General features: G+C 46.2%; 2 protein-coding genes and 1 long non-coding RNA gene across 6 annotated transcripts in view; 2 read left to right on the forward strand and 1 right to left on the reverse strand.

Annotated features, from left to right (window-relative positions):
- LOC124700672 overlaps positions 1 to 12,848 on the forward strand; it is a 14,641-nt gene extending 1,793 nt beyond the window's left edge. The window contains exons 3-5 of one of the 4 annotated variants that reach the window (XR_007001799.1): positions 10,290 to 11,227; positions 11,304 to 11,442; positions 12,433 to 12,847. This is a non-coding gene — a long non-coding RNA (uncharacterized LOC124700672). Of the gene's footprint in view, positions 1 to 9,793; positions 11,228 to 11,303; positions 11,443 to 12,432 lie in introns of those variants that run through there. The other 3 variants (XR_007001798.1, XR_007001797.1, XR_007001796.1) reach the window with 3 other exon arrangements.
- A 2,163-nt stretch (positions 12,849 to 15,011) lies between these two features.
- LOC124700648 (polyubiquitin) lies at positions 15,012 to 17,401 on the forward strand. The gene is made up of 2 exons (XM_047232743.1): positions 15,012 to 15,076; positions 16,127 to 17,401. The coding sequence occupies exon 2, from the start codon at positions 16,127 to 16,129 to the stop codon at positions 17,270 to 17,272; it is 1,146 nt and encodes a 381-aa protein (XP_047088699.1). The 5' UTR covers positions 15,012 to 15,076; the 3' UTR covers positions 17,273 to 17,401.
- Positions 17,402 to 19,707: 2,306 nt separating this feature from the next.
- On the reverse strand, positions 19,708 to 24,650 carry LOC124700621 (extended synaptotagmin-1-like). Its single transcript, XM_047232717.1, has 8 exons — positions 23,791 to 24,650; positions 23,130 to 23,371; positions 22,456 to 22,474; positions 21,611 to 21,864; positions 21,068 to 21,177; positions 20,876 to 20,974; positions 20,337 to 20,778; positions 19,708 to 20,093 (listed from the first exon to the last, which is right to left on the reverse strand). Exons 1-8 carry the CDS (start codon positions 24,549 to 24,551, stop codon positions 20,005 to 20,007), a joined length of 2,016 nt encoding a protein of 671 aa, XP_047088673.1. The 5' UTR covers positions 24,552 to 24,650; the 3' UTR covers positions 19,708 to 20,004.
- Positions 24,651 to 24,906: the final 256 nt, after the last annotated feature.

Here is a 24,906-nt window from a genome sequence, read left to right on the forward strand (position 1 = left end):
CTAGGAGTCGAGTGCCCTTCGGTTACTCCGGCCAATAAGCGTATACATGGACCCCAAGAAACGAAACTTCAGCCGGCATGAAGTCTCATGACTCGTCATGTGATGATGACGCAGATTCTTCCGGTTGCAATCCGAGGTATAATGGATGACCATGTCCGTGCAACGCCGGATCGGGCTCGTAACTTCTTCGACGTCATAACTCGGAAGTCGATAAGCGTGAAGAAACTCGCAAGGCTCCAGGAAGAGATCGTGGTGATCCTATGTGAGATGGAGATGTACTTCCCGCCCGCATTCTTTGACGTGATGGTCCATCTCGTTGGTCCATATCATGGATGATATCGTCAGTCTAGGGCCGGCATTCTTACACAACATGATGCCGTTTGAAAGAATGAATGGGGTCATTAAAGGATACGTTCGTAACAGGTCACATCCGGATGGAAGCATCGCATGTGGCTGGCTCACCGAAGAGTGCATCTCTTTCTCGCACGAATTATCTAGACATCGAGGACCCCGTTGGTTTGCCTCAAAACAAGCACCTCCGCAGGTTCGAGGGAGTAGGCCACAAAAATGGAAGGAAGGAACCGCACGTGCACATGTCCGGTCGGGCTTCCGACTTTGACAGTGGCCAACTTAGTAGCGCTACAACACATTGACTTGATCGATCCTTGGTTGAAAGAGCACAAAACCATGATAGAGAACAAGTGGCAAGCCGATGATGACGGAAGCGTAAATATACGGAGAGCACAACTCCTCTTTCGCGCGCCGGTTCAAAGACCACATTGATGCTAATCCCCCACCAATGGATTCTGACAAGGATAAACTAGTATTGGCCTTGTCACATGGCCCCGCGCCCAACATCATGACTTACCAAGCGTACGATATCAACGGGTACACATTCTACACGGAAGAAAAAGACAAGAACAATGTTTACCGTAACTCGGGGGTAACGATGGATTCTCGGACGGGTGACGTAAAGACTAGATACTACGGAAGAATCGAGGAAATCTGGGAGCTTAACTACGCTCGGGGAGAAAGTGCCGATGTTCCGTATCGATGGGCTAAGAGCGTCGAAAAGAAGACCGGTATTTCACCACCATGTTTCTACCCGAAGCCAACAAATCAAAGTCCACGAACGCCACCGCGCTGAATGAGCCATGGGTACCGGCAGAACACGTGCACCAATGCTTCTTCATAACCGACCCATCCAGGCCTAGCCGTGTTATCGTGAGGAGAGGCAAGAGGACCATCGTCGGAATGGATGGAGTCGCCAACGAGGAAGACTTCGAAGGACAAGTCGGAGACCCAATGATGGAAGAATCCGAGGACGAAGACACAACATACACCACAAGAAGAAGCAGGACCACGCTACCGAGGTCAGGTCGACCCTTCAAAAGAAGAAGTCACGACACGGGGCTAAATTATTCAACGACGAGCAAGAAAAGCAAGAAGAAAGCGAAACACTCTTCTCAATCGATGATGTAAAACTTTATTTGCAATCTATAACTCATATTTTGTGTAATTCATAACTACTCATATTGTCATGGCCAATATTTTATGTATGACTAATTAATATTGTGTTGGTCTATTTTCTGCATGCATGTATAACTAATATTAATTGCTTGGTTATTATCTTGAAAAGAGAAGGAAATAAAATAGTAACTCACATATCTTGGTTATTAATATGGTGTTGGTCAATATTTTGTGTATATGTAACTCACATATCTTTTTGTTTTTGCATAATAACACTCACATATATTTTTGTTTTTGCATAATAACACTCATGTATAACTAACATATCTGAATAAAGAAACATAAAATAAAGAAAAAGAAAAGAAAAAGGAATCAAAAAAATAACCAGTGGCCTATAGCTATCTCGTGAATTTGGTTAAGTCGCAGCTATAGCGGACTCAGCCTTATTGCCGGCGCACCGAGGCATTGGTTCGCCGGGGACAAGGTTATCCCCGGCGAACCAATGCCCCGGTGCGCCGGCAATAAGACTAGTCATATGACTTAGTCGTTTCGGCCGAACCCCCATCTTCCCCAAACGTAACCATCTCCCCCTCCGAGCGCCGCAGCCATTCGAGCGCCGCCCCCTCTCGAGCGCCGCCGTTCTGCCCCTCCACCATCCCCTCCACTAGCCCCCACCACCCACCCCGCACCGCCCTCCACCATCCCCATCCACCAGCGCCTCCACGCCGCCGCGGAAGCCCCCAACCAAGCGCCTCCACGCCGCCGCGGAAGAGGACCCGTACGCTACCGCCGTTGGAGGAGGGGACGTCGGCGCCGCCGTTGGAGAAGAAGGAGCCGCGCGCTAGCCACGGTGAGCTTCCCTTTTCCCCTTCCCTCTTCCCTTCCCTCTCCCTTCCCTCCGCCTTCGCTCTCCCTCCTCGGTAGGGTTAGGATTTACCTACCGCTAGTTAGGGCTAGGGTTCCCGCTAGATGCTCTCTAGTTGCATAGATAGATTGCATCATATTGTTCATGTTGAAAATGAAATTGAATCTTATTCATACATTCAAATGAACTACTGCTAAAATTGTTGAATAAGAAAATGGAACAATTAAGTTCATGTTGCTCTCTGGTTAGGAAAATGAAATTGCATCATATTCCTTGTATTTGAATGTATGAATTGTGGCTGAATACAATGCAATTTGGTGAAAATGTAGTAGTTTCAATTTCAAAGCTTCTTTCTCTGTGAACCAATTCAACTAATGATGCACATACTGCTAGGATCGACCAAAATTGCATGAAGGGCTTGCATATGCTTAGGTTTAGTTTCTAGGAACATGATTTTGGCCTATGGTCACCATGTCCTACACAAATATATCTATTGAAAATATATTTAGATGTACATGGTTCTCTGTAAATGAATTGGGTGAAGTGAAAATAAAAATGCTACTCGGTTTAAAATGACAAATGAAAATTTAAAATGCGTAGGTTTGTTTGCTAGTTGCTATTTGCTTTAAATGATGAAATGCAAGTAGCAAATTCTTGGTTCATTTAACTTGTTGGTAAATGCTTGCGTAGGTTAGTGTTAGCAAATGAAATGAGTTAGTTCTCTGGCTATTACTAAAAAATGGTTCATAAAATGCCAGCAGTAGGTTAAATAAATATATGATGTGCTGTTGCAAATGGACAGTAGCTAGCTAGGTTCATTTAGTTGATTTATAATTGGAGCTTTCTGATAATCCACAAATGAAAACTGGTGCTATGTTCCTTATCTGGTTCATTTAAAATGATCCATATATATGCCATCGCCATATATATATATATATATGCCACTGCCATATATATAAAATGATCTGCCATATATACGTAATGAAAAATGCTAGCAGTAATGCTAAGTTGTTGCTGGTTATACGTATGTTTAGGGTCTAATGGACTGGGTAATATTTACTATTGCTTATTACAATAAGCACATGAGATATCCTAGTGGTAAACCCTAATTAAAAATGTTGTAGCTACTGGTTTAGTGTAGGTTTCATTCTCCGGTTCATTTAAAAAATGGTGAAATGAGCACTTTAGTGTTTAATTCATTCTCTCGGTTCATTTAAAACAAAATGAAAATGATGGTTATGGTGAAATGCTACCGTGAAAAAACCTCATGCTCATGCTCATGCTATCGTCAAATTATGTTAGCAATAAAAATAAAATGCTTTAATAAAATGCTTTATATACTAAGTGCCGTTGAAAAAAGAAATTGAGTTGGGGTTTTTTATTATAGTGTAAATGAAATGGAAATGCTATCTGGTTCATTTAAAATAGTTCTCTGGTTTAGTTCACTATTGCTACTTCACTATTTAAAATGGAAATGGAAATGAAATGAATGCTCATGTTGATGCTCACTGGTTGCAAATAAAGATTTTGAAATGGTTTTGAAATGCTACTCGCTCATGCTCATGCTCACCGCCAAAAAGAATGCTCTCTGGTTTTGCTCTCTGGTTTGCTAAAATGACACATGTGAGCTTCTCTCGGTTCATTTAAAAGAGAATGAAAATTGGTGCTATGTTCCTTATCTCGGTTCATTTAAAACAAAATGAAAATGATAAGGTACCTAGTGTATTTTGTATAAGTGGGTACAAGCTCTGTTTAGCACTCGTTTTAATTATGTAGCCAGAGAGTAGCATGGTGTTGATGTACAAGCTCCGTTTGGCACTGTTTGTTGGAGAAGACACATGTATCATATATGTGAATTTCTGTTGTAATTAAGCGTAATGCTGCCAGGGATGCCAGTGGATGTAAAATGCTCACTATACTGGTTGTAGTACATGCAATGCTGTTGCTACTATTTGCTACTATTGTTGCTGCTACATTTTGTGAATTGCATTGTACTTGTTACAGGGATTGAGTTGCTATTGAGTGCCGGAATGTCGATTCATTTCCGTTCCGGCAATTCTAGCACTCGGCATGACCAATTTTTAGCAAAGGTCATGCCGAATTTTTCCGTGAATTCTAACTCTTTTTCATCTTCTATTAGTGCAAGCCACCATGTCGTCTCAAGAAGAGTTAGAGGAGCACTACAATAGGCACTTCTTTAGGACGGAGGAGGATGCCGAGGCCGCCGGTGTTGGCGGCGACGAGGACCATGAGATGGAGGATGCCGCCGGGGGTAGTGCCGACGAGCCGAGCGGCAACGAGGCAAGCGCCGCCGCCGGGGGTAGTACCTACGAGCCTAGCGGCGATGAGGCAACCGGCGCCGCCGGGGTGGCGGCGAGACAAGCGGCGACGATCCTAGCGGCGCCGCCGGGAGTAGTGGCACCGGGACAAGTGGAGCCAAGAGGCCGCGGAAGGCAAGGCGCCAAAACACGGCCGGCACCGGCAGAGACACGACCAAAGAGGTGGACCCCGCGTGGTTTGCCGGTGGAGCCTAAGGATGTTGCCAAGGGGTACGGCAACCAACCGGCATGTATCCTCCGAGAGGTCGTCAATCTCAACGAGACGGACCTCCGAGCTGAGAGCAAAGCGCCTTTGCGAGCCCAGCTCATTGCGAGGTTGCACGCACGATACAAGTTCCTAGGCGACTACGCCTCCAGCTCATCAAACCAACAACATTGTGAACTCACAAGCCCTCCCGAAGTTCACCAAACACCTCAGCAGCTATAAGTACATGGTGCGGAAGCTGATTGCCGAGGGCAAAGGTTTCGAAGAGGTCCACTCCGCCTTTCCGCATGTCACCCGTGCGGACTTTGATGCTTTTGTGGCCAATGAAGAGCTACAAGCAACCAAGAATCGCAAGTTGTGGGGGAAGGAAATGCGGGAGCTTAACATCGGCAACCACAACCTTGGGAGCCGTGGGTACGAGGGAAAGGAGCCCTATTGGGCGAAGGAGGACGAGGCGTATGTAAATGCCGGCATTGAGAACCCCTGGCTCAAGTACAAGGACCCGCTTGAAAGAAGATTCATCAGGTCCCGGTACCATAAGAAGAAACTAACCGGGAACTTGTCACGGACCCGAAGGTCGTAACCGACATAATTTGGTTCACGAACGACCGTAAGGTCCTCGGCGTTGGAGAAAAAACTCGGTAAGCAATTTACCGGTTTAATTAGATCAAGTATCGTTCATATAATAGTAGCAACATTTCTAAATGGTTCGCGTTTCTTCCGCAGGAAGAAGAAAGACAAAGACTTTCTCAATGTGACGAAGGCTCCTCCTCCCAGTGCGTCGACGGGCAGGGTAGCTCGGGACAAGCCTCTCGTACGGGCGCTAAACATCGTTAATGAGCATTCACCGACGAGAAGGCCGCATAGAGGCCGTGTGGCTGGCGCCGGCACAGGCTACAAGCATGGTCACTACGGCTTGTCGTCCGTGGCCGATAAAAATGCGCGCAAGTGAGAGGAAGCAGCGGGAGGCGGAGGAAATGAGGGACTCAATCCTAGCCCAAGTCCAAGCTGGTTTGGTACCGCAACCGGTACCGCAACTCAAAGCTACGCTCGTACTCGAAGTCAAAGCTGAAGTCGCCGCTTCGAGTCCAAGCAGATTTCGACGCTCTACACGCGTGGTATGAGGGTGGCAAACAAGGCCCCCCCCCCGAAAATGCAAGTGGTTAGCTTCGACGGCAGCGAACTCGATGGTGCCGCCGTCCGCCGGCAATGACAATGTTATAATGGAGACTCCTCCGGCCGGCGGCAATGTCGCCGGTGCTAGGGATTCACCGTCGATGCCGGTAGCAGCCCCTCCGTCACTTGCACGCCCGCCGCCGCATGTGCTGGCCCGTCGACATTAGCCGAGCTCAACGCCCTCACGGTAATTAACTAATGTGTACATCAAGTTAATATATTAGTTTCGTCATCCTTGCCCTCTCTCTAACGCCATACACATGTTCTCGCAGCTGCTCTCGACGCCATGCACCTTCTTGATGAGAGTAAACGACGAACTCAAAGACGTCGCGAGGGGGTCCATCCTTCGGCCCCTGGATAAGAAGTGGCACACACGAGATATGGCGGATGACGTTTACCGGGTTGAAGTGGATCGGGCGTTACCGGGCTATGAGGATTTGTTTCCTCCTAATCAACCGCATGGTGCCGATGACGATAGCCCGTTGAATCTGGCCTCACCGAAGGGTTGGTTACCGCTATGGCCGAAGACCCTAATTCGGATCAACACCTACTCGGGGTCGACGGCAAGCAAAGACAAGCACCTTGCGGCGCCACATGTCGGCGTCCCTCCACGACAGCCGGCCGGCGCCCGTGGTCATCGCCCCACCGGAACGGCCAGCCTGCGCCGAGGTCGGCGCCCCACCACAACAGCCAGCCGCGCCGCAGGTCGGCCGCCCCACCACAACAGCCGCCGCGCCGGAGGCCGAGGAATATGAACGTGACAACTTCCAATGGGATATTCCTACGTCTTCACAAGTTGTCCATGAGGATGCGCCGGGCTTGAAATATGTGTGCTCCAAGAAGCTGTTCGATTCTCAAGAAACGGCCGATGAGGAGGAAAATCCTAAGGAGGTCGCCACCGCCGCCGTCAAAAATATGTTGAGCCCAAACACACTCCGTGCTACGGCCACTACGGCGATGGATGGTCCAGCACTACAACCCAAGAAGAGGAAGAGGGCAAATAAGAAGGACGCCCAAGACAAGGCGGCGGCGGCCAAATCCAAGGACAAGGTCCCACTCCTTGACAAGTTGCCAAACAATTGGCGACCTCCGCATCACTTGGGTCAACCGATGCTGCCGGAGCATGTCGTGAAGAAACTCACCCCGGATATGAGGAGCTTGCATGAGACTCGTCTTGCATGTGGAGAACCTTCTTCTCAAATCAAAAGATCCTCGGTTACCCTCTCTTCGTGGCGAAGGTGCCAACCGGCATGAACTTCGTCGAGAAGTACCCCGCGGACTTGTGCTTCATCCGGTTCAACGACATCTTCAGCATCTATCGCATGCAAGCGCTCCACTTTAGTGTGGTTCGCCTAGTTGCTCTTAGCTTGTCTGCCCGCATTGTTAAGGAGGGGACGCCGACCATCGCCATAATGGACCCCTTCTATATGCGGGAGAGCATCATCTCGCAACCCCGGGGATCGCGCGATTGCCACCCAAACAGGTCGAGGATTTCATGCTCGGCGAACATTAAGAAGGGCGCCATTCTCATCCCTTACTTCCCCGAGTAAGTAATCACTCGCTAGTCCCCCATCACCATTCTATCCTATATCTCCATTTGCATTTCCAAAGGTTAATCCGTGTGTTTTCCGCAGAGACAAGTTCTCGCACCCTCATCGTCGTGCACCCGCAACACTCGCATGCGCCTATCTCGACTCGGGTAGGGACCGCAAGAAAGACTACTCCCACATCGTGGCCCTTCTCAATGATGCTCTCACCGGCTTCGCCAACAAGGCAGGCCCCCTCAAAGTAGAGAGGAAATCCCGAGGAGGCTTGGTCTTAACCCACACAACCAACTTCCCCGCCTCAGGCGACCGACGCCCGACAATGGGATGGACGCGTGGTACGCCATCCTTCGATGCAGGAGTACATAAAGTACGCAGATGACATGTTGCCGCCGTATAATCTCGAAACAGGTTTGCAAACATGGCGGATGTCCCCGATAGAGAGATTAGAAAGAACCGGGGTCGCATCCAGGCAGTTCATTTGCACGATAATCCCGCAGGATGTCAACAATAGGTCCGGCGAGTTCTTCTACGGCTATGGTCTACCACCTAATGACGAGATAGACCTCCGCTTGGAGATGTCGCGTGATGAGAGGCCGTTCAACTCGCTTGAGGGCTGCCGTCCATTCCCCCTAGGCGTACAACCCGATCCTACGACGGGAACACTTGCTAAAGCTTGAACGATATGTCCTTGAACTTCCGTACCGTAATAATTGCTATATATTCCCATAGAATCGACTAGTTGCTTTTATTTAGTTGTATGAATGTGCATGTGAACATGTGTCTCGTAGTTTCATTTACTTTGCTATATATTTCAAGATTATGGCGTACATAGCTTAATAATTATTTGCATTTACTCGACCACTACTTGCCTCGTATTTGGAGTTCGCCGATGATTAGAATGTTCGGTCAATCGTACACTCGGGGTGGAGCCGGTGAGCCTTGGTGCGACGGCCACAAGTATCAATCTATTGTGCATCCTACCTAGCCTCACCGACTCCATCCCCGGATGTTAATATTTGTTTCGACCGACAAAGTATGAGGCACGCTATTTAATTCGTACTACTTGTCTTCTATTTGAGTTCGCACTTCTTAATTGCATTGGCCGATGATTAAAATGTTCGGTCACTTGTACACTCCGGGGTGGGGCCGGTGAGGCTTGGTGTGATGGCCACAAATATCAATCTATTGTGCATCCTACCTAGCCTCACCGACCCCATCCCTGTATGTTATTATTTATTTCGACCAACAAAGTATGAGGCACATGCTATTTAGTTCATACTACTTGTCTCTTATTTGAGTTGGCACTTGTTCATTGCATTGGTACTAACGTTTTACTTGTCTTGTGAATGGAGATGCCGACGACATATGTCGTGTACAAGGGGAGGGTTCCTGGAGTCTACGACGACTGGGAGGACTGTCGGAGACAGGTGCACCATTTCAGCGGCAACAGCTACAAGGGATACCCCACTAGGGTGGAGGCGGAAGGAAGATACGCCCGTTATCTAGCGGGAGAGATGAGGGACATGAGGAGGAACCGGATGAAGACCATGGCCTTCGTGATGATGGTCATCATGACCATGTTGGTCATGTTCTATGTGATTGTAGTTTAGGTTAGGACCTACATTGTGAGGTGTATGACGATACTTGTGACGACTATGTACCAAGACTTCTAACTTTGTGAAACTTCGTCGTTCGGTGTTGCATATGCACATATGTTGTATGAATCAACATTCCGAAACGAGACTTGCGTATTTGTGTACTGATACCGAAATGAAACTTGGCTCTCTATGTGCTTCTCATATTACATGTAATACTGTATAAATATGAACTGCGTTGTAAATATATACTGCTGTCTGTCAAATATGTATTGTAATATGCTGGAAAAAAGCTGAAAAAAGAATTTTCGATTTTATTGCCGGCGCACCTAAATGGCCTACTGCCGGCGCACGTTGAATTCGCCAGTGCTGGACGCACTACTGCCGGCGCACCTGATGGTGCGCCGGTGAAAATTGTTCTTTGCCGGCGAAGCGTCGAAGGAGCGCCGGCAGTATCCATCTATCGCCGGCGCACTGCCTGGTGCGCCGGCAGTGACCATTTATCACCGGCGCGTTCGCACCGGCGGGCTCGTGGTGCGCCGGCAATGGGCAATTTTGGTTCGCCGGCGGTAGCCCTTTTCCTAGTAGTGGGTGTCATTTGTAGAGTATGCATCACCTATATGGTATGGTTGCACCAAGTACGAATGCTGAAGTTAATTGTCTTCAGCTGCATAGTTTATTCATAGCCTCCTTATCTTTTCTGAAAGAATAAGGCAGTGCAGGGGAGGTCAGTATTTACACCATGTACTTTACAAACTTTCTATTTATTTGAATCCAGAATCTCGGTATTAGCTGATTTAGGACCATTGTACAATATTCCCAAATTAGAGTGCATAGCCTCATACCAATTAGGGACAATCTATTGGATTAATGATCTGTTGGATGAAGCTATATAAATGTCCAATCACTTCCTTAAGATTTTACCAAAACATTAGCATTCATCTAACTGCCGGTACATCTTCTGTTGGAGAAACAGTAGAGTATGATACATAAAATCTATTACATTCTTTTGAAAGGCACGTCCAATTCTGCATATACCATGATGAATGCTTTCTAAATTTGTGGATCTGATTGTTTATGGAACTTACACAGCTTGCAGTTGTGCACAGCTAAAGCCTCCTCTGGTAGCGCAAAGCTTTTTCAGGAATCCATGGCTGAAAGGGTGGGATATGCTGAGCTGAAGCTGAGACCAAAATCGATCAAGAGCAACTGCATATTTAATTCACATAGCTCTGAAATATGGCCCTAGCATTGGTGTTTTCCTTTCACTTTAATGGCTGTAAGGGCGGGATATGCTGAGCTCAAGCTGAGACCAAAATGGAGCAAGAGAAAATGCATGTTAATTCACATAGCTCAGAAATATGGCCCCAAAATTGGTGTTTTCCTTCTACTTTAATAGATGTCAAGCTATTCCAACAGAAATAATGATCTCTATTACAAAAGAAATTATCCTGTGAAGCGTTTTATTATGTTTATTCATTATTTGCAGATTTAGTTCTTAGTAAGGTGGAGCTATCTTTCTAGATTCTTGTCGAAGTGTTCCCTGTATTTTTGTTGATGCTCAAAGTTAAGCACATATTTTTACTGGAGTCCTTGCAGACAGTCTTTGTTATCAACTCTGTTGCTACATCAGTTTCTTAAAATCATGGGATAGTGCAATAAATGACCTTGCATGTCCTATGTCCAATATTTAGTGCAATAACCAGGTATGGAGAGTATCGCTCTTTGTATTGGCATATTAATTGCATGGGTTTAGTACATGAAATTCCCAAACTGCTCCTTCTAAATTATACATACCACTATTTTTTTCATAATGAAGAAAAAGTGTATTTCGTCATTCAGTTATTGGCTATGAGTAGATTTGGTCCATCTACACTTATACCTGATGCTTTTTCCCTACAAATTTGAACATCCTTTGGTCTCTCATAGTGGTTTTCGTTGATCCATGGTGGTTTTGGCTGGTTGGGCCGTTATGCACATGCCTCGAGGAGGAGGCTGCAGGGGCAGGGGAGAGGGACTCTAAGGATTAGGTGACTGGTTGCTATGCACATGCCATTTTAGTTGTGTACTCGGGATCTCGAATGTTAAGTACGTTATTGTTCGCAGGCAGGGCCACATATTGCTGTGGGGGATATGTCACTAGAGTGGTACATGGATGAGGAGCAGATCAGATATGGCAGCTCTGGTAGGAAGATCAAGAACCAGAACAGGGAGGGGAGACTTGAGGTCTACCTAAGCAATGTTGGTATGGGGCTAAAACTCGATTCTTGTAGTGTCACATCTCCAGCTGAAGCTGATCAACTTCATCCTTGATATAAAGTTATAAAAGAATGGCTTGCCTAACATCACTAGGATCTTACACAATATGGAGTCAACATATTTTTTTTGAAAAACATCAGTTCATTATTTAGTAGAATTTACAATGTAAAGAAATGGCATGTTCTCATGGATCCTGTAGTAGAATTTGCAATATAAATAAAATAACATATTTTTATTATTTTCTATGGTTGCAGCCAAATTTCTAAAGCACTCTATATTTAACAAACAACATGCTATTTTCAGTACCTCTTCTGTTCCTTCAAGTTTTCAATTATGTGTTATGTTTGTTCCTGAAAATGACTTACGATTGAGATCAAGAAATCATCAGAATGCTGCTATACTTGTTCTGGTCCTTAACATAGAAGAGAAAGATATGTCACTGCATTGAGATTGCTTGTCCACGGAATCCTTGACATGTTATTTTTAGAATTTAATTCTAAGAAGGGAGTAATTACGTACTCCAATCCCTCATTTGAGTTGTTGGTATTTGATTGCATTGGTATTGTGATTAGATCTGTTTCAGCACATACTCCCAACTATTTAATTTACTATCGAAGATACACTAGATCCACACTACAACACATATACACCCATCATCTGAAAGAACAAAAAACCTAATGCTTCCGAACTTAATTCTAGCAACCTTTGTTTTCTCAATAAACAAGTTGATGATAAAATTGTAATATTCTCGATTCTGCTAGGTATGTAGACAACTATAACGCGATACTATTGTAGTTAAGAAAATATGTCTTCCATCTTCAGTGTCACTCATTGATCTGAACTGAACTGTAAGGGGCTTGTAATGTGAAGAAGCATGTCGAGTTTAACTGTAACATGGCTGAAGTGGAATTTCTCCGTTGATGTGCACAAAAAGAGTTCCCAGCATCTGAGACTTCTATATTCTTCTAACTTGCAGTATGATTGGGGATCAACAACAGAACTTGGATGGAGGATCTGTTAGCTATTGAACCTTTGTCTCCTCACAAAATAATGCTCTTGGTGCCATGGAAGCACTGTGTTCCCTGTACTAGATCTGCTTCAAAAAAAGGGACAAATAGGCATAGTACATATGAAGTGATCCAACGTGGTCATGTAATTAGTGATTTGTTAGACAGAGAAAGGTCTATTTACTTCTTTATTACTGCTTTTTTTTGTAAATGTGCATATTTACTATTTTACACCAGAGTACTTACACTTATGAAGCATGGACCAATGCACCTTCAATTACGCATTTATGTGGCTGATGCATTAGTTATTTATTTACTACTTTGCTATCCGAAATGAGAACACGTTCATTTGCTTGTCACAGTTAAAAGATCTTAAGTCGTTTGTCCTCCTGCAGAATATGAAAAGCTAGGCCATTATAGCTTCAGCGGAAATGATCATGCAAAATGATAAAAGTGCATTGCATATTGACACAAAGCTGAGAGGTTGCAAGTTTTTTGCTTGACTATATGAGTCAACATCTGCTGCTTTCAGAGGTCTCGAGGAATAAAAAGAGTATAGGAGGAGCCTACAGTGTTAATCAGTTTGTAAATAATTTTATAAGTGAGATGAGCTATAGTGGCAATGTAAGTATCAATATTAAGATATATTTTGATTAGTTGATTCAATTGAATTTTCTGTCACAGAATTGACACTCAAATCCAATAGGATTGGCAGTTTATACAACATTCTTTGGCTTTTAGTTTTACGTAATTTCTTTTCCTTTTTTTGTGTTAGCAAATAAACTATGAATTGCACGATATGTCTCATGTCTGATGGTTTGGAATCTGTTTTCTAGGTGTCATTCGCCTTAAATAAAATTTTGTTTTAATGAAAACGTGCGCTTGCACGTGCAACTTTACTAGTAAGTAGTAAAGATAAAGATAGAGATTATCTTGGGTATAGCCAGCAATAGTATTTTTTTGTTGGGAAGACATTTAAGAGCATTAAAATTCTAAAGTAGTATTAGATCAACATATAATTTTAATAAGTTAACATGTTTAAAAAGTTATATTTGTTAATCCATAATTTCACTATTCTTCATGCATAGTGCCGACACAAATTTCTCCTTCATCAGCACCATCTATTTCATTCCTTTCTCTTTCAACTAGTTGCATTCACCTCTAAATCCTCTTTCGATACCATGTATTCGTCTTGATCCTCAATCACGATGGCGTGTAATCAAATCCCCTTTACATTTTCCATGGCCTAGTCTGAATTATTGATTTGTATCATAGAACTTTAGCGGCGCACTCTTAGATTCTCCACCAATATCTTGATGCCCACACTCCAACAAAAGGTCAAGCTCCCTATACTCTCCTTGTTAATATGGTGGTTAAGCCAATAGGTAGGGGAATGATCAACCCTCCTATTTTTTTTTTTGAAACACATTAGAACGTTGGAGCTCATAAATACATACGAGGGTACACTCACATCCCTAAGAACGCACACACGCACATCCTACGTCTAAGGTAACGAAAATAACAAAACCCACACACATGTCTTCCTCATATCCGGTCAACCTTGCCCGACCCAACCCACTTCCTTTGTTCCCAACCTCTGTTTCCCGAACCGCCGCCTAGAGCAGGCTTGGCGCCAGTGCCTATGGATAGAATCCGCGCCGCCGCTTGAGCCACACCGCCACCGGGGTTCTCTTCCCATGGCTCCGCTCCTCCCTCCTCATGCTGGCGTGACCTGAGCTCGTGGATCCGCGCCTCCACCTCTTCGGCCGCTCGAGGATGTTGTCCACGTGATCGAAGCGGCGAAGCCCTGCTGCTCGCAAGGGAGGTCATGTGGGCGGGATCCGGCATCCATGAGCTCGACGACCGCATCGCCAATGCTCACCACAACTGGCCGCCGATCTGCAGCTCCGCCTGTCGGCTCCTTCACTTGGCGGTCAGTACGATCGTAGCTCATTCGTGTGCAGTCTGTCTAACTAGCAGGCCCTATGATTCAGCGCACTTGCTGGCCAAGTCGTGGGCTTCCTCTCCCCTGCCATGGCTGACCTTGGAGAGATCTCGAAGGGAGCAATCCCACAGAACCGAGACGGGGAAGATGAATTCCACGAGTGGAGTACTCCGTGGGCCATATTTTCGTGAGTTGATTGATTATAGAGAAAATGTTGAAAACAAATGTTACATACTCTTAAAAAATTGATACATGCAAACCATTTTAGTACATAATCGAACGCACGGAAAACACGGACTTAAATGGATCGCACGGCTGAGGAGGCAGCTGATAGGTTCTGTTTTTACAGCCAGCTACACGCTAACGTTGGCCTTTCAAAAATCAAGCCGAATATATGAATTCGTAACTTCTGGGTCCTTCAAGACCCTTCCGTGTTAAATGAAAATCTTCGATAGCTTCGCTGGCCCCTTTCCCTGGAAATTGCGTGGCAGGGACGGATTCCTAGCCGGTGCCGTAAGCTCGCAAGACTCTTCCACCGGAGCCGCCTATAAAATCCCACCTCCTCCCCATATCCTCTCCACACAAATCCAATCCCGTCCGTCACCGATCTCGCCCAAGAAAAATCTCCGACCCGATCGTAGCCAAGGCTCCTTCGTCCTCCTTTCAAGGTACGCGAGTCCTCGATCGCCTTCCCTCCCCCCTCCTGTTCGTGTTCCCTGGCAGCAGATCGATCGTTGGTGCCAGTATCGTGGATCGACTGTTGTTGGTTCCGCTCGATTGCTTAGACGTTTGGAGTAGATCTGGTGGGTGAGCGCTGCTATTTGTTGAACTTTGCTGTTGATTAGCCTCCCGTAGTCCCGTTGTCGTGAAATTCCCCTGGATTACGCCTTAATTATCGAGTAGATCTACCGATTTGAGGCGCGATGGTGCTGCCTGTTGGTTCGATTCATCTGTTTTGGGTGTAGCTGTCTGTTTCTGCTGGGTTGGAGCTAAATATTCGTACTATTCCCGTGGATTCCTGATTTCTGTAGCGCTCAGGCTGTGGTTAAATTGCGCCTATGCCTGATCTGTGAAGGGACACGCCTGGGATTTACTGTTGGTCATCGTAGTTAATTGCAGGAAGGATCCGTAGCTGTGCATCGATCTGACTCTGGAAATTATGTTCGTATGCCGTTATTATTATTGTTGAGAGATGCATCTAGCTTGTTGCTCTGCTTAAGCGTAGAACCAATACAAGCGGGAACTGCTAAAACATGGTTACGTGAGTAGTTTGTTCATCTTTCTATCAATATGTTCTGTGTATGTGGCTATTTCTGCTCGGTTGGAGCTGAACATTCGAAGTATTCCCGTGGGTTTCTTCTGATTTATGTAGGGTTCAGGTTTGTGATTAGATTGCGCCTGTGTCCTTGCAGCTCTACGTAAGCATAGAGCAGCTAGCAGTTGGAACTGATCAAATTACGCAAGTAGAACTTTGTGGTTAAATTGCACCTATGCCTGATCTGTTGGCGGATGCTACTGGAAATTTACTGTTGATCATCGTAGTTAGTTGCAGGATTCGTAGTTGTGCATCGATTCCACTCTGGAAATCATGCCTGCATGATGAAATATGCCTGCATGATTTCTTCTCTCTTAGGATCACGGCATAGTGGTTCCTGTATTGTTTTTCTTAAGATTTCCGTTATACTGTGACTTAACTCTGGCCTACTTTGTATTTACAGATGCAGATCTTTGTGAAGACCCTCACCGGCAAGACCATCACCCTTGAGGTGGAGTCCTCTGACACTATCGACAACGTCAAGGCGAAGATCCAGGACAAGGAGGGCATCCCTCCGGACCAGCAGCGCCTCATCTTCGCTGGCAAGCAGCTCGAGGACGGCCGCACCCTCGCTGACTACAACATCCAGAAGGAGTCCACTCTCCACCTGGTGCTGAGGCTCCGTGGTGGCATGCAGATCTTCGTCAAGACCCTCACTGGCAAGACCATCACCCTGGAGGTGGAGTCGTCAGACACCATCGACAATGTGAAGGCGAAGATCCAGGACAAGGAGGGCATCCCCCCGGACCAGCAGCGTCTGATCTTCGCTGGAAAGCAGCTGGAGGATGGCCGCACCCTGGCGGATTACAACATCCAGAAGGAGTCCACCCTCCACCTGGTTCTCCGCCTGCGTGGTGGCATGCAGATCTTCGTGAAGACCCTCACTGGCAAGACTATCACCCTTGAGGTCGAGTCCTCGGACACCATCGACAATGTCAAGGCGAAGATCCAGGACAAGGAGGGCATCCCCCCGGACCAGCAGCGTCTGATCTTCGCTGGAAAGCAGCTGGAGGATGGCCGTACCCTGGCGGATTACAACATCCAGAAGGAGTCCACCCTCCACCTGGTTCTCCGCCTGCGTGGTGGCATGCAGATCTTCGTAAAGACCCTCACTGGCAAGACTATCACCCTTGAGGTCGAGTCCTCAGACACCATCGACAATGTCAAGGCCAAGATCCAGGACAAGGAGGGCATCCCTCCGGACCAGCAGCGCCTCATCTTTGCTGGTAAGCAGCTTGAGGATGGCCGCACCCTGGCGGACTACAACATCCAGAAGGAGTCGACCCTCCACCTTGTCCTCCGCCTTCGTGGTGGCATGCAGATCTTCGTCAAGACCCTCACTGGCAAGACCATCACACTGGAGGTGGAGTCTTCCGACACCATTGACAATGTGAAGGCGAAGATCCAGGACAAGGAGGGCATACCCCCGGACCAGCAGCGCCTCATCTTCGCTGGTAAGCAGCTGGAGGATGGCCGCACCCTGGCGGACTACAACATCCAGAAGGAGTCCACCCTTCACCTGGTGCTCCGCCTCCGCGGTGGCCAGTAAGTGCCTAACCATGGAGCTGTTTCTGTATCTGGGTTTCACAAGTCTGGTACCTTCGGTGTGCTCCAGTGGAGCCTTTATGTTGTCTGGTCGTGTGTTGCTGTCATATTGTGGTCTACTAGTGTTATGGTACCTTGTTGTGTCTACAAACTTGTGCTGTTGTGCAGCAGCTTTGGATGAACTGTGCTTGTGATAATAATAAGCGAGCCCTAAACTTAGTGTCAAAATTCTATTTGTGTTTGCATGATGCTGTGTTTCTTGTTCCACTCTTTGATACCTGCAGTTTATCTTCTTTGGTGGTTCTTTTTTTATATTGACTTTCTAACACTGAAAGTCTCGTTTTCAGCTGACGATGAGCTGTTAAACGATGATGAGCTGTTAAACGAGAACATGACATTCCTGCAATTTACTATTAGTACTAGAGAAAGATTCTTCTGATTTTCTTGTTCTTACGATGAGAGGAGAACATGCCATAGCTGCAATTTGCTATTGCTATCTTGTGAATGTTGTGCTCAGTTACACCTTAGTATGCATCCAGGAATGCAGGTTGTTGAGTTTACAGGTTTGTGCGAACGGCAACTTGAAGAAACAATGTGGCCTATATTCAGTTGAGATGAAACCTGTGAGTGGTAGACCGCCGTTTCTCTTTCCGGGAGCTTCTCTTGAGAGTTTACTCCATCACGTCTTTGCTGCCCCTTCTTTGCTCCGGCGGCCTTTGTCCGGCGTGTGGATGGAGTAGGAGCCTAGGAGGTAGGCTCTTTTCAAGAAAACATAGTAGAGGTAGTAATAGGTGTAAGCTGTTCGCCTTGTGGTGGTCTGGCGTCATGCCGTCAAGGCTCTACTCTTGGTCGCTGATGCTAGCGCTGTCGGGTCTGTCCTGTCAAGCTGCTGTGGAGGTGGCTGGTCTTGGTGGATGAGGAGTCAATAAGCGCAACGACACTCCAGATTGGGGTCGATGTGCTTCTTCTGGTCGCCATGGAGGCGAAAGGTGGGCTGATTTCTGTAGATCTGTGTCGTTGCGGGCTGAAGTTGGAGCTGCATCGGGTGGAGTTTCTCAATGGCGACAATGTCTTGTTGCCGTTACCTGTGGCTTCGGGAGCCTCTCCGCGCTAGGGTGCCGTCCCTGCCCTAGCTTTTTCTTCCTATTGTTCCAGCGTGGCGACCATTTCAGCATATCCCCAAGTGGTCTTGTCCCTGGAGGCGAAGCTAATGGCCACACCATTGAGCAAAATTTTGGCGTCGGTGGAGGAGGATCTCATGGCTTCTCATTAAAAAAATTTGAGGTCCTCTTTGTAAATGACAAGGGCTTGTGTGTATTTTAATTTTCTTTTAAGGCCCTCCATGTAACTATTTCCACCGTTTAATGGCAGCTCTAGACCCTTCAGACCCATTTGCGCCAAAAAGAAGGAATAAGAGACATTCAGTTGAAGGCAATAATGGGCATCGGAGGTGATTTGGATACTTCTTTTTCTGGAGAACAAATGTCGTCTTTGCCAAAGGTGGTCTAGGGTGGTGGTTGCCGGGATGGCCGCCGTGGCTGTTGGGGCACTGATGGCCGCAGCGACCAGGGCAGCACCCCTGGCCGGGGTTGTGGCGGAGGTCCTCTCCTGGCAGCCTGTGTAAAAAAGACAAATCTTGGTGCTAAAATTAGGTATTTTTTAGACATTTTTTGTCTGTTTACATAGTGCACAAAAAATGTTTTCTTTTAGCGAAATTTTGCGTGCACACATATTATACATGCCAAAAAATTCACTATAGTAACTTTTTTTGACGATTTCAATTTTATTTTTAGATAAAGGGGCATATGCACATGATATTAGAAATGCATTTCTAACCCTCCAGCCCATTTACAGACATTGACTGGACTAAAGATACAACAGCAGCCCATCTACGCTCACAGACAGTTCCCGAAAAAAAAAAGGCTCACTGAAGGGTTTTTCTTTTCTTCTTATCCTGGCTATTTTCTGCAGAAAAGAAATTGCCAAGTATAAAATATAATTTCACAGTCCACAGAAAATGCCGATTTTAAGTGAAATTTTGCGTGCGCCCATAGAATGTGTAAATATACATGCCTAAAGGATTCTCTGATTTTTTTGACAGTTCAATCTTTATTTTTAGATAAAGGTAGGATCTGCACATGAGATCAGAAATGCATTTCCGACCCTCCAGCCCATTGACAGATATTGAGTGGATTGAAGATCCAACAGGAGCCCATCTACGCGCATAGAATCCAATAGCAGCCCATCTAGGCGCATAGATAGTTCTTGAAAATGAAAGGCTCTCAGAAGGGGTTTTTTCCTTTCCTTTTATCACAGCCAATAAAATCGCCAAGTATAAAATATATATTGGAGATGGGAGGTATCGATCCCCCTGCCTCTTAACTTGCATCGTTTAGCGCTCTACCATTTGAGCTACATCCCCCTTTTGACCATATATTAAGTTAACAAATTAATAATGATTAATCAAAATCAAGAGTGGATTATTACTTTCATACAACAACAAAAAAGATACATGCTATATGCAACATATACTGATCGATCAGGAGCAACGACGAACTAAAGTTGAGAAAAGGACAAGAGCTATAGCCACGAAAAACCGCCAATTACTCGGCTATTAACAATATACATTTGTCGAGGAGACCCTAAAAGAGAGAAAAAAAATCCTCATTGGTCGACGTTGAGTGTGAAAGCTGGAAGGGGTCGACACAGTTTCCGATTGATCAGATGCTGATCATTCTAAGGATTGAAGTAACCTGAACCACCAATGTTGGAGGAAACGAGCAGCATCACGCTGGTTATAGCAGCGAGCCACACCAGGGCCCTGTCTGAATCAGCAAATGCCAAAAAGAACTGCAAGTCAATCACCTGGCTAGCATAAACGGGGGCAGATTTGCTGACTTTGTCACACCCAAAGTCAGGTGACTTTGAGTCACTGACACGTTGGATCCACATGCCAGTGACTCGAAGTCACTCAAGTCAGGGCCGCAAAATCAGCCAATCCCAATCCAGCATTTACCCACAAAGCAAACAGGCAAGCCCTCATGGACTCAGGGGGAAAAATTACTCACCTTCTGAGCTACTGGACACGGTCCCTGCAACGACTGTGGTTTCACCAGCCGCGACACCATCACCGACCTTCGGTTCCTCGACCTGCTCGCTGCCGTCTCTCGAGCTTCGGGTCTCGGCCGACGACACAATGCCCTGGAACTCCTCGCTCACGAGAAGCTGAGCCAACAGGTCCATGAAAGTCTCACGCTCGTTGCCGCTGAAGTCACCCTTCTGCTTGGCACCGCCGTCGATCCGGACATATTCGAGCACGTCCTCGTCTGAGATGTACCCCGCGGCGTACTCGGTTTTCACCCCTTCGTCTTCTTCGTCCTCGACATATGCTTTGTACGTGAGCCGAAGGAGAACTTCGCCAGATGATCGCTTTCCAAAGGGGCCCCATCCTCCATACAACGTTACGATCTTGTCGGTAGGCACTGTATCTTTGAGTGAGCTTAGATCAACCTGAAAAAAACGTAAACACGGAAACCCATCCCATGTTAATAATAGATGACCAGAGGAGATCTTATGCTTATTGAACCAGCAAGCAATCGGACACTACCTCTCCGGTACCAATAGTGATGTCGGTAAGACCAACTGAATCCTTCACTTGAATACACAACTTCTGCTTGCGAGGGTTCGCAACTAGCATATAAAAATCCTGTTCAGCTTGAAGCGTTTAGAAGCATGCCAGTATATATGATACAGACTTCAGTAAAATGAAACTTAGTTTGAAGTGGAACTATGTTACTACTTGATTCCAAATTGGTTCTTCTGGTAGGCCAGTCACTGTTGTTTGGCTGTTCTTCTTGCTTTTTATGACTTGATCACCAAGAATCATGGTAACGTATGGATCTGTCTTCCCTGCAAGTGAAATGAAGTGTCTAAAAGGTTTGTTAACATGAAGTGTAGCTTTTTGAAAAAAATAAATTAATTTGTATTCATATTTTGTGATTATATTAATGAATTTAATAGGTGTTTGACTGTGAAACTCTTTCCATCAATATACTGCTTCAATATAGACCTGGGCACAAACGTCTCAACCAGAAAAATTCAGGGACACTGGAGACTGGGCCAGAGCTAACTGTTTCAGCCCTAAAAGGGGTGGACAGGGAGCAATATTTTTTGGCCCAGCTTAAACTTTGCCAAGACCTATCATACTAACTGCAGAAATTTGTTAGAGCACTTTCTTGCTTAACATGACAAGGGACAATATTGGCTCGACAAATATGAACTGGATGGGTCACCTCTTAATTAATAAACAGATGCTAAATCAAACATAGTGAAGAGTCCTTACCGAACAAGACAAAGCTAAGCTTCCTAGCATCAACTAGTGTCACTGATAGCTCTCCAACGAAGTCCTTATTCCCCTCTTGAGTTAGGTCAGTAGCAACGCCTTGCATTATACCACTTGCAACATTTTGAATTATGTCACTGGCAACATCGCCTGCAACAGGTCCCATAGCTCTCCCCTTTTCAAAATCAAGGACAATCTTTTTGGGGCGGACAAAAAGACGTGGCAGGTCTTCCGTTAGAAGTTTTGTGAGAAATCTAGTAGCACAAATAACAAGTAACTTGTTAGGTCGCTGCAAAACGGTTCAAGATAGTTCTATCAAACAGTAGCATAAAAGTGATATTTAGCTCTGACAATGAACTGAGCCTGAAGGCACTAACTCTGGGCATAACTACAGAATTGCCTTGAAACATGATAGAGGCAATGTAGTACGATTTCAATTAAATATATTCACCACTGAATTTGAAACACCCTCTCTATCTTCTGGATATTTAAACCATCAGTACTAACAAATTCACTAACCTGTAAGTGCAGGATGGAATAATAAATATTAAATAGTAACATTGGTAGTTCAAACCAATTTATATCAAATGTTTTATCACCGAAGAAGTGCACATGGACCATCATTTTACCTCCTAGAACTAGAGCAAACAAGAAAGCAATGTAGGGAGGGTGAAGGGGGTCAGAGTGGACATGTGGATGGGTTGGGGACCTGGGTGCACAGCATCACCTTATCAGTACAAAAACAGTAACTAAAAAGTGAATAAATGCAATAGTAAGCATTTCTCAATGTAGCGATGCCAGTATGTAACCGTGATTCCGCATAGATATTTTAGAAGAGGGCTTACATTGACAGAACAGGAATTGCTGGTGGAGGCGAGACCATGTACATGCAAAGAATGTTTAGCAAATTGTTAGCAAAGAATCAAACTAATAGCTGGTCATGTCATCAAAGGGACACGGAAAAGTATATAAAACGCTAACAATCACCCAATAAAATACGACAAGAGCGTCTGAATAGGACACATATCACAAATTTAGCAGACAGTAGAAACTGTAACATGTTGACATTGTTCTGCACTTCTGCATGCAGAGACTCACAACATGTTGACATTGTTCTGCACTTCTGCATGCAGAGACTCACAAATCGAAGACACAGAAAATCTACAGTCCCATGTGATCACAATTCTGGGTCAGCAGCAAAAACCAGCAGATCTTTGTGACATGTAAATATCAGCAGTGGGACCTATACAATATTTTGATAACAAACTGTTCGGAAGTATATATTTTAACAGAGTACATAAAAAATTCAGCCATCTCAATGCAACCAGAATGAACACTAGGTCTATCTGCAGAAGAGAGGTATATTTGTAAGACATATCTTCAGTTCAATAATTTGTCTAGCATGTCCTACACCCTAATCTTAAGAAGTTACTGAGTAACCGTTGTTGCATTCAAGAAATCATGAAATTAGTCATAATTTGCAAATGGGAACAGCAAGGTTGCATAAGCAATTGCATACCCATAAGATTGAAAAGCCGGAATAGCGAGAGCTCAAACTTTATCTTTGGAAGGGACACAAATGCCCAAGACGCAGCTCCCACCCATGGCGCTGTCGGTATAAGCCTTAGTTTGACCCACAGCTCCCCATCGATATCAAAATCTCGAACCCAGACTGGCACGACGATTGGTACGGGACTGAACTTTAAGGAGAGGGCCAATGCCATACGTGCATCACCAGCATAACGGATGCCGATTTGGTACCTGAAATACACAATTGATTAACATACTATTTGAAGAGTAACAGACACTCACACTGTGTAGCACTAACATCAATCAAGTTGATGAGGTGGGCTGCCTACACACCTTTGAAGCTATCTAGGAGTTGGTTTGGGTGGTGGACTATAACAATGCCAGCCTATTGATCTTCTACCTTGCAAATATTTAATTAGCCCGAAAACTGTAATTCATTACTCTGATTGCCATTGTTCTATATAGTGATAGTCAATTTTTCAATCAATTGCAGATCAACATATCAACATATCATGAGTTGTTCCTAATAGCAATGTCTGCACAAATACCTGCCATGAGTTGATACTCTGATTCCAAACAAATAACAGTTGACTGAATTATGCTTACGCACTCGCTAACACTAACAAGAAGAGGGAGCGAGCTGAACTCACTGCAGATCGTTGGCACGGCGCGATGTCCGTCGCTCGACGTTCCTGACGGAGAGCGGCTCCTCGCCGAGGTAGAACTGCCTGATCTCGACCCGGTTGACATAATCGGGCTTCTGGAGGTTGTCGACGACGGGCTGCAGGAGGCCGACGATCCAGTTCTCGATGCCGGGGCGGTAGACCTTCCAGAGCTTCCCGAGCACCATGTTGACCCACTCGACGGACTCCTTGCGCTGCAGGTCCTTCTCCTCGAGGAAGAGCGAGAAGGTCCCCGAGGTGGGCACCTGCGGCCAGGTGCCGTTGACCCTGACCTCCCGCTCGGCGCGGCGGCGGCGGCGGAACGTGAGCAGCTTGTCGAAGGCGGCGCCGACGAAGAAGAAGAGCGCGAAGAGGGTGAGGGCGGGGATGGTGGGGGAGGGGAGGGGCGGCGGGGAGGGGAGCGGGTGGATGACGCCCAGCTGGGTCCGGAGCTTGGAGACCAGCGGGTCCTCCGTCGGGGCGGCGGGGAAGGCGGAGGAGGGGCGCTGCGAGGGGGAGGTGGAGGTGGCGGAGGGTGGTGGTGGGTCCTCGGCGGAAGGGACGTTGATGTTGGAGGAGAGCGGGACTGGGCGCCTGGGCGGAAAGGCGGCGGCTTTGGGGACGGGGAGGCATCGTCGGCGACTGCGGTGTCGGGGAGGGAGGAGAAGGGAGGGGAGGGAAGAGGAGGTGGTGCTAGAGAGGAAGGCGGGAGGTGGCGGCGGAGGGATGCCGGCGGAGGGGGGCAGCATCGGGGTGCACCGACATCCGGCGAGGGAGGCGTGGGGCTCGCCGGAGAAGATAGGGAGGGGAGGCAGCAGCAGCAGCAGCAGAGCCTGCTTCAGAGTTAGTGGACAGACTTGCGTCTACCACCGCTATTCGCCGCTGAGCGCTGAGGTTTTTTTTTTCTTTTTTTTTTCCTGCGCAGCGAGTCGATCGCCCACTTGAAAAAATGGGTTGCACTGCGCACCGTCCCTTCGCCGCTCAATCCAAAATAAATTTGTCTACGTATCTATATATTAAATACATCTACGTAGATCTAGAGAGTATATTCCTTTAGTTTTAACCTTTACCATATTTGCAACACTTATATCTCATAGCCATGAT

Source organism: Lolium rigidum, chromosome 1, assembly GCF_022539505.1.
Source record: "Lolium rigidum isolate FL_2022 chromosome 1, APGP_CSIRO_Lrig_0.1, whole genome shotgun sequence".
Lineage (NCBI taxonomy): Eukaryota > Viridiplantae > Streptophyta > Magnoliopsida > Poales > Poaceae > Lolium > Lolium rigidum.